The following is a 10,658-nucleotide window of genomic DNA, read 5'->3' as shown; positions in this document are numbered from 1 at the left end:
TTCGTTAAAAACATGGCTATATTTGAAGTAAAGTGTTTGCTTGTGTCGTAAGCTATAGCGAATGCGTTACTTTTTTTTTTTTTTTGAAAGGCCTAGCGAATGCGTTACTATACCAGTGTTGTGACGATCCGAGCCCATTCCAACCTAACAACATCAGTGCCAGTGTTAGTATTATTGAAATCGGTACCGATATTCGTTTAGGTTGCTATACCAAGTATAAGTATAGCAACCAAACTCATGGAATTCCCCTATTTTGAGTAATATGTTTAGTAAAATTGGGTGATTTATACTTATAAATATGTAAAACTGTGTTCAAATCTTGTTGCCAACGATTTTCTCTTAGAAAGCGAGTCAGGGCATTTTACAAGCCAGTCGTTTTCGTCCTGAAATGGTTTAACATCATCCTTGAGCGTCAAACTAAAGATGGACAGTCCTAGTTTCGTCCATCCAGGGCATTAAAGAGGCATGCCATCGAGTCTGAATACATGCCCAATATAAAAAAGATGTAAAATTTTATCTAAGCATACAATAAAATACCCGATATTCTCATATTATATTATATTGGATTAGCATTTGGGAATTTTATTATACAACTGGTTTGAACCCGGTTAGTTGTAGAATAACAAAAATCACATTAACCCCTCCTCAAAACCGCCGTTCCGATCATCAAAATAACCGCAAAAATGAACGTCGGTGGAGCAGTCGGCACTGGCGACACCGATCTGAAACCCTCACCACTCTCCGAGTACACACACACTCTCTCCCGCCGGTACCAACACCTCCTCGACAAGTCAACGCCGCTCGTTCTCCACCGTTGGATCGGTTTCGCCGTCGTCGTTTTCATCTACGCTCTCCGTGTTTACTTCGTTCAAGGCTTCTATATCGTCACTTACGGCCTCGGTATCTATATTCTGCAACTGTTTCTCGCTTTTCTCTCTCCTCAGGTTGATCCGGAACTCAACGACGGTCCTTCCTTGCCTACTCGTGGATCTGAAGAGTTTCGTCCGTTTGTTCGTCGCCTTCCTGAGTTTAAGTTCTGGTCAGTCCGATCATTTCACTTATGGATAATAATTACTTGAAATTGTTGTAGATTTCTTGTTTTTATTATAGTTTTGCTTCTGATGATGCGATCATAGATCTGAATTTGTCAGTTGTGTTTTCGTGATTTGACTATTGAGAAACCCTAACTTATCTGGATTTAGATTAGATTGTTGTAGATTTGTTGTTGTGATTGTAGTTTTGTGTTTGATTGTTGTAGATCTGGATTGAATTGGATGTTGCGGTTTAGAGATTGTTAGTTGTGGTTTTGGTGCCCTAAGTTAGGTTAAGCTGCTTGATTTAGGTGAATACTAGACTAGTGATGTTGATCGGAATTTACTTCCTCTGTGAATAATCAGCTGAAAATTGTATGTGATTTAGTGGCGGATTGTTGTAGATTTGTTGTTTTGATTGTAGTTTTGGTTCGGATAATGCGATTGTAGATCTGAATTCATCAGTTGTTGTTTCGTGATTTGACTGTAGAGAAACCCTAACTTAAGATGCTTGATTTAGGTGAATACTTGTGATGTAAAATGTTATTGTAATTTATGGAGACTGCATGTGATAGTAACCGATTCGAGATGGTGAATTTCTCCGATAGGTACCCGTAGAGTGGGTTAGGCTACAAGAAACAAAGATAAGGCTTATGTAAGGCTTACAAACTTGATTAACTTATGTAAACAAGAAGAAAAAGAGAATAAATATGCAAAGATGAAACGTGGGTGATGTGGTAAACATGGATGCATGGTTGACCGAGTATTTACTGGGTCATGGCTGATCCGTATCAGCATGATTGAAATGTCGTCGTGATTTCACTTTATATGTGAATAATCAGTTGAAAGTTATATGTGATTAATCAACTGCTATTGTTCGCCAGCTTGCTGACTTTAAGGTCTTGTAACATTTGCTTCTTCTGTGAATAATTAACTGAAAATTAGACGTGTTTCAGCGGCTTGTAGATTTGTTGTTTTGATTGTGGTTTTGTTTCTGATTGTATGTAATTAAGTGGATCTGGATTGAATTGGCTGTTCCACTTTATAGATCATCAATTGTGGTTTTGTGAATTGACTTTAGAGATACCCTAACTTAGGCTAGCTACTTGATTTAGGTGAATACTAGTGATGTAAACTGGGATTGTGATTTATGGAGACTGCATGATCGAAATGTTATTGTGATTTCACTATCTCTGTTCATAATCAACTCAAAGTTAGATGTGATTAAGCGGCGGAATGTTGTAGATTTGCTGTTTCGATTGTGGTATTGACGTATTGTTTCTGATAATGCAATTGCAGATCTGGATTGATTCTGTTCTTGCACTTTAGAAGTTATTAATTGTAGTTCATGACCCAAGTATAGAGAAATCCTAACTTAGGTTAAACTGCTTGATTTGGGTGAAAACTGGTAGTGCAAAATGTTATGTTATTTGTGATCTATGGAGACTGAATGATCGAAATGTGACATTCAATTTAGGATCAACAAGCTAATCAAATTGTGCCCTAAACCTAGAACCTAGAGTAATTAAATGCCAGATCCCTAAGAGTATGTATTAAATTTCACTAGGTCTATGAGAATATAAAGTTCTTAGGTTATGTTATTAATAAAACTGTAAGTCTACTAATGAGGAACAAATCATTTCTGAACAAGCTAATTGCATATAAACGAGAACAGTAAGTGAAATTATTGGAATCAGAGGATTGGGTAATGTTTAAGGGAGTTATATATTAAAAATAAGAAAATGGAAAGTACAAGCGTACGCTTAACTCACCGTCTTCCTGAATTTAAGTTCTGGTGAGTCTGATTTCACTTTGTTCATAATTAACTGAAAATTATATGCGATTAAACGCCAGTTTGTTTTAGGTTTGTTGTTTTGGTTGTAGTATTGTTTCTGATAATGCGATCGTAGATCTGGATTGAATTGACTGTTGCACTTTAAAAATCATCAGTTGTAGTTTCATGATCCGACTATAGACAAACCCTAACTTAGGTTTACCTGCTTGATTTGGGTGAATACTAGTAATGTTAAATGCTACAGTGATTTACGGAGATCCAAATGTGCCATTCAATTGAGTATCAGCAAGCTAGCCAAATTGTCCCCTAAACCTAGAATAAGTAAGTCACTATAAACAATATAATTAAATGCAAGATCCCCTACAATAGGTACTCAATTTCAATCAGTCTAATGAGGATTTCCTATTTAGAGTTATTAGGTTATGTTATTGATATAACTATAAGTCTGTTTATAAGGCACAAACCATTTCTGAAACCACATGAGTATTTTAAGATGTATGCTTTAATAATACAATTTGGACAATTGACCCATTTAACCTGTTTTTTGCTTAGCTTCTTTTTATTGTATCTAACCATTTTATTCATTAGTAAATAAAATAAAACTAAATCGACCCTTTCATAAGTAAACGTATCTAAATGACCACATCTACTGCAGTACTGCTTAAGTATGTTATATCTACAATCAATGAATAATAAGCATAAAATATTGATATATATTGTTCTTTTCAGGTATTCGCTTACAAAAGCCTTCTGTATTGCTTTCATGCTCACATTTTTCAGCATGTTTGATGTGCCTGTATTTTGGCCAATTCTGTTATTCTATTGGCTCGTACTCTTTGTTTCAACAATGAAGAGGCAAATAATGCATATGATCAAATATAGATATGTTCCCTTCACCTTTGGCAAACGGGTACCTGCAAAATCTCTTTTTTTTTTTTAAGTTTATTTACTTTATATATAAAAGAGTATAATGCCATTTTTGTCCAAAGGTTTGTTATTCCGCATCTGGATCCAAAAAGTTTGAAATCTTGCCAACTTCATTCAGCTCGTTAACTCCATCCATTTTTCTCCGTTAAGTCAGGGGTATTTTTGTCTTTTTTGCTAACTAAAAAGGGTTTTGAATACTTGTATAGTATGCTAAATGCTTGTACATGAAGTGAAAAAGATCGAATTGCTGTGTAAGTTAACAAAAAAGACGAAAATAACCCTGACTTAACGAAGAAAAATGGATGTAGTTAAGGAGCCAGATGAAAACGGCAAGATTTCAAACCTTTTGGATCCAGATGCGGAAAAACAAACCTTTGGAAGAAAGTGGCCAAACCTTAGAGGGACGAAAATGACATTTTACTAAAAAAGTTCACCACTTTTGTGTAATCAAGATCTGCTAATCTGTTTTGCACTTTCAGAAATACACGGGAAAGAAAGCCGCATCGGTTGATGATGCATCATCTGGCAGACCTTGAAGCTATTTGGTGAGTTAGCTTGAAATATTGATTTGGTGAAATTCTTTTTATATCTCAAATTTTCTTGAGAAAGCTGTGACAAAGGATCTTGTTTAGGGTACCCGGGATCTGTGAAATCCAATTATCCATCCCACTTCTATTTGTGATGTCGGGAAAGTGTAATGTTTGTTTTAGTAACTTTTTATGTAATATTTTGTAGTTCTGTTTTTGAAATTTTGACCTATGAATACCAGGGATCATCTCTTCTTAACTTAAATAGTTTTTTTTTCTTTAAGAAATTAGTTTTTTTGCTTTAACATGGTATTTCCAGTCATCCTTTTTTTTTTCTTCTTATATCTGTTAGCCATACAAAAAGTCATGGTTGTAAAAATCTTGACTAGCATCCAGTTAGTCGCCGATTAATCGCTAGTTGGAGGTTCCCTGAGTAATTTTTCTCTAATCGGCCAATTAATCGCCATTTACCAGCCATTTTCCGGTCAAACCTTGTAAGTTTCGATGATTAATCTTGTCTAAAAAATGAGCTGATGGGTTAAAACCTGTCTTGCAAAAAATTGTGCATAAAATTGTGTGCATATAAAACTGAAGATTACATATAAAAATTCAATCCGATTAATCGCTATTAATTCCTATTAGTCTTGATTAATCGCTAGTCTGTAACCCACTGGCCGACTAGCGCCTAACGATATTTACAAGAGTGCAAGAAGTGTTCTAGTTTCTAGAAGCAAACAGGTCAAACGGGATCCGAACTGGCTGAAAGGAGGCATCTTCAGATTTGGAATTTTGACCCATTTATTTATAGAAGGGTTAATTTGGTCTCAAAATAGATCAATTGGGTGGAACTTGCTGAAAGCACCCGAAATTATATTTTGCATATATAATGCCTCATAAATCATTTCAGTAAAAAGTTAGATTATTATTAAATTCGTAGTTTTAGTAGTACAAGCATCGGTCCTCCACAACTGCTCAAATAACTGCCAAATTATGGGTTCAAATCCTATTTCCTTCAGAAGCAACCCTTGGGAAACCGAACCAAACTTTTATGCACCACTACACCAAGAACCAACTGACACAAGAACAGAAGATGGTCCATTGGGTTGGTTTGATGGCTCGAGCCAGCTTCATGGAAAGAGGGATGATGGGAAAGGATGGGGTTTGGGACCATGTAAAGATATGAGAATTTAAATGCAAAGAGGGTGATATTATGTGGAATGGTGACCATCGGAGATTGATATTACAGTATTGTCCTATTGTATGTGTCCCTATAAAAGGCAATAGTTATTATTGGCGTGGTGGGGAGACCATGCCATATGGGCTATGCCCTCCAGCTTGATTTGTACTTGTCATACTTTCCTTATCTCCTTTCCTTTTGGTAAATTCCTCATACTTGCATTCAAAATATTCATTTTTTGTAATTTTTGAATCTCAAATAAGATTCTCCATAGTAGTTGTAAAATCATTTTTATGTGTAGGATATCTAAGGGTTGAGATCCTGTACAAACAGTGCTAATTATAAGAACCGTAAGAACAGATCTGAACCATTGTTAATTTAAATCAAGGGTTGATATTGATTATAAATAAAACTCTTATAATTAAAAATTACTACTAACAAATTAGGGATAATTTTGTAAAATTGCTAGTCATTTGACCATTTTCTATTAAATACAAATTCCACCAAGGTTTTTTAAACTAAAATAACTTTTATATACTTCATTATTTTTTTTTAAAATATATACCATAAAATCAAGTATTTTTTTATCTTTAATATGAGTACCATATTGCTATACATTTTTGTATTTATAAAAGTGTTTTTTTAAAAAAGTTAACAAAAGGTGTTTTATATTTGTGCTAATAAGGTGCTGATTATGTGTTAATTACAAAATAATACAAACAAACATCAAAAGTAGATATAATCAGCACATCTGGTGTGCTGATAATGGAGAACGATTGAAGATGTTGTGCTAATGTCGTTTATGTTGATAATGGAGAACGATTCGAGGACGATGTGCTGATAATGAAGAACGATTAATGATGTTGTGCTAATTATATAGTGTTGTGCTGATTATATTTTTTGTAATTATTTTTAATTAGTTATAAATAAATATGGTCAAAAAGTCTAAATTACCCCTAAACTAATTTTTTATTGATGGACACTTGTCAATTATGTATTGGTTCTTATGGTTCTTACAAACTTAAGTGTTTGTATTTGATCCCATTCCGGATATCTAATTAATATTGCATTAGTTTTTCTATTAATCAAAAGAAGCTATTAATACTATGGGAGAGAGTTGGCTACAAAGTACATTTTTGCTACAAAGTGTAAAAAGTCATAAAACATCATAATGTCAACCATAAAACACATCCAAAACTCACAAATAACAAAGTGAAGATTACTAAAACGCCATATTTGTGGGTTTTGTGTTGTGTTTTGGATGATAGGCTGGACGGTATGGGGGGACGTCCTCCTCCGTCCCGGATCAGCGACGACGCCAACACCACGCCGCCCCCCTTCGTCCTCCTCCTCACCGTCGAAATGAAGACGTTTGAGACGGTCCATGTCAAGACAAAAAATCCCCCATTTCGATGATGACCGTTTGTAAAAAAAAAAAATATTTCCAATTTCAAAAATATTCAAACGGTAATTTCCCCCTTTTTATAAAAATCCAAACCATTTTCAAATCCATTCACCATTTTAACACCTCTTTTCTCACTTTTCATCTACCACAACTCATCTCTCTCTCTCATTTTTTATAAACATCTTCCTCTTTTATAAAATTATATTCTACCATGGATTCCTTCAACAACCCGAACAACCCCCAACAATCCGAACAACCCCAACAATCCGACCCAACCGAACATCCCGAATGTTTCTCGGTTCCGGGATACTATCCGACGATAGAACCGAACTAATTCTCTCAATATTCCACAAACACCTTTGCCGCATTCCAAAACACACCGAACGTTTTTGGTCACCCGCAACAAAGTCAAGCCATACAACAATTGATGATGCGGGGTGCTTTTAATATCCAACCCGTGCAACCCTTTCAACCTGAACCGAACCCGACGCAACCCACCCGATCCGAACCCGACGAGGATGTCGAAGTTGTTCACGAGACCCAACGCAAAAAGGCAAACGAAGAAAAGGCAAACAAGTTGTGGGTGAGCAACCGTTCAAAGCAAAGGCAAAACCGTGGACGCAATTCGAGGAAGAAGCCTTAGCGAATATCACACCCCAACCGATGGCGGAAACATCGGGGCATGGCACTGAGCGAAACAGATTGTTCAGGAGAAATCCATAACAACTAGTATTACCGAATATTTAACGTTAAGTCCCATACCAAAACATATACAACAAATAATTATTACAGACATAAAAATCTCAAAGACAATAAATTGTTTCGACAACTCAGATTTAAATAAATTGTTTGTTTATTTCTAGACTCTTCCTAACTCGATTCCACAGAGCAAGCATCCTAGCAGATAGCATCCTAAACACCTGTCACATACGTTAAAATAAAGGTCAATACACATAGTGTAAAGGTGAGCATACAAGTTTGATATAGCACTGTAGAGTTCGAAATAGTTTACACATAACCAGCATGTGACATGTATAAAGTGAAGGCAAGTAGGTTATCGACAGAGAAATATGCACAGACGTGACTGCGAGTTGTAGAATGCGCAACACATATCCCCACTGGGACACGTGAAGTAAAGTCCTTAACAACCCCTGTCCATGACAGGTGCTGAGTCCAAACTATAGTACTATCGTTGCTAAGGTGTCAGGCAACAATCATTGTGTTAACATAACAAACAGCATTCATCGAATAACACGTAGCATGCAATAACGGTTAGCGTATAAATAGTGTTGCCTTGTGTGTTGATTATGATTTAGAATAAGTAACGTATGTAACACCCAAAAGTGCGTAAAGCAAAAAAGGGATCGAGTATACTCACAGATTATGTTTAACAAGTAAACACTCTCTTGGATTGAAGGGAGCGCCGAGAGAGATTAGCCTGAACAGTTAACGATAGTATAAACGATAAGCGGCGCGTTAAACGGTGCAAAGTGGTAAGTGTCGGATGGTAATCCGATTGGATGGCAATCCGATCGGATGGCCAGTCTATCGGATGTCAATCCGTTCGGATGGTCACCCGATCGGATGACCATTCGATTGGATTGATACGTCGCTTAGTAAGGATGTATTTGTGTATGATGGTTTGTCTTTTGAAGTTTTCGCTGTAGCATTTTGAAAACAGAGAAGTATCTCTACCCTTCAGGTCGATCGATCGAGCGGCGGTTCGATTGGGCGACGATCCGTTCGGCGCGGTACTTCTCAGAGTACAAGTTCACAGTAGTGTTGTCACTCGATCGGATGGTCTACCGATCGGGTGGCAATCCGTTAGAACTGGCTATGCATTGAACATATTGAAAATTGTTTAAGTGTTGAAGTTCCAAACATCACATGGTCGGATGGTCGTTCGATCGGATGGCAATCCGATCGGACGGCATTCCGTTCAACGTTCAGTCCTTTGAATAATCAAATAAAAGTTTAAGTTTTGAACCAAGTGTAAGCCGATCGAATGGCTGTTCGATCGGATGGCAATCCGATCGGATGGCGATCCGATTGGACGGCAATCCGTCCCAACGACCTGATCGTCTTTGACACTTGACTGTTTTGATAAGTTTTGCGGTTTTGATCGAGACGGTGTGATAACGTGCTAAACAACAGAACCTCGTCAAGACCCTAGTGAGCGGATCGAATGGGAATCACCCAGATCCGACCCGTTCACTGGTTCGTGACAGTTGTTCATGTTTAACCCGAAATCGGTTGTCTCTTTGGGAGAAACCAGATCTTGGACCAACACATCACTAAGAAGGAGTAGAAGATCAGAACAAGCTCCGATTCTATCAGTTTTGAGTGCATTGAGTGTAAAAGAGTTGAAAGAAAGTTAGAGAACCATCTTTCAATCCTTTTAACCATGGATTTGTGTAGATCTACGCGAAAACGTTGTTGATTCATGTGGAAATCCTTCAGATCCGAGTTGTTCTTAGTGGATTGAGGTCAAAACTTGAAGTTCATAAGAACTCCATGATGACATCATCATAGAACACCTCGAATCTAGTGATTTCATGGTTAAAAGTTAAGATTTAAAAGAGAAAAAGGCGAAGGAGTGCGTGTAGATCATAGAAGTATAGGATTTAGGTTGAAAAACTTACAAGAATCGCGAGAAATCGAGAGAAAGGAGAGCTTGAGTGCGGCTGGGTCGAGTGTGTAATACCCCAACCGATGGCGGAATCATCGGGGCGCGACACTAGGCGAATCAGATTGCTCAAGAGAATCCATAACAACTATATTGCACTAATATTTATTACATTTGTTATCCCATACTAACAAACAATACAGTCACATAAGTTATCACAGATTTCTTGCCCTCTCGAACAATTCAAATCCGACAACCTAGATTTTAGGTGAGTTTCTAGACTTCCTAGCTTGATTTGATGAAGACTTCAACTGAACCTGCAACATACGTTAAAATATTGTCAATACAAAAGTATTGGCGAGTATACAGGTTTGATATGTAATAGTATAATAGATTAAAAGTGCTGCGAATTCCCACATGCATAAACGTAATACACGACATATATACTCACAAAACTGATACTACCAGCTAAGTCCTCGATGCTCGATTCTTCGATGGCATAACTAGACCCCGTCGGGCGCAATAGTACTATACTAGTCGTGGTGGGACGTCACGAGTATAAGACCTAGCATACATGCAACTAGCAATACGTATATCTATGCAAACAGTTATTCGCAAGTGAAAAGTTTACTAACTGAATCATTCGTTTGATAGGTTTGATTTTTAAGGAACGTATGTTACACCGAAAGTCGATAAAAGGGGTCAAGTATACTCACAGTGCGTATTTGATTGGATTAACGGGATAATGCCTGAGAATGCCCTGATTTCAGACTGATTATATGAGTATTGGATAGCGCGTTAAATGATATCAGAATACACGGAATTGAACGAAAATCAGATCAAAGGTTGGCCCGTTCGGATGGGCTGTCCGATCGAATAGGCTGTTCGATCGGATGGGCAGCCCGATCGGTTGGGCTGTCCGATCGGCTAGCCTGTCCGATCGGTTGGGCCGTCCGATCGGCCAGCCTGTCCGATCGGCTAGCCTGTCCGATCGGTTGGGCTGTTCGATTGGCTGGCCCGTCCAGCTGTTTTCGACAATTTTTGCATGTTTTCTGAGGTTTTGGTCGAGACGTTTGCTATGACGTGTTAAACAACTGAAATTCCATCAAAACCGACTTGTTCTATCGGTCGGGAATCACCCCGTTCCATCAGAACTTGCCGTTCTTGGCG

The 10,658-nt window shown here is 37.5% G+C and overlaps 1 protein-coding gene across 1 annotated transcript; it reads left to right on the top strand.

Moving 5' to 3' along the window:
• The first annotated feature begins 321 nt into the window (after window positions 1-321).
• LOC110911638 (protein RER1A) lies at window positions 322-4,567 on the top strand. The gene is made up of 3 exons (XM_022156258.2): window positions 322-1,039; window positions 3,556-3,736; window positions 4,233-4,567. Exons 1-3 carry the CDS (start codon window positions 684-686, stop codon window positions 4,287-4,289), a joined length of 594 nt encoding a protein of 197 aa, XP_022011950.1. The 5' UTR covers window positions 322-683; the 3' UTR covers window positions 4,290-4,567.
• The last annotated feature ends 6,091 nt before the right edge of the window (window positions 4,568-10,658 follow it).

The sequence above is a fragment of the Helianthus annuus genome, chromosome 2 (assembly GCF_002127325.2).
Source record: "Helianthus annuus cultivar XRQ/B chromosome 2, HanXRQr2.0-SUNRISE, whole genome shotgun sequence".
Taxonomy (NCBI): Eukaryota; Viridiplantae; Streptophyta; class Magnoliopsida; order Asterales; family Asteraceae; genus Helianthus; species Helianthus annuus.
The sequence above is the reverse complement of the archived record's forward strand: the minus strand, read 5'-3'. Positions and strand labels throughout refer to the sequence as shown.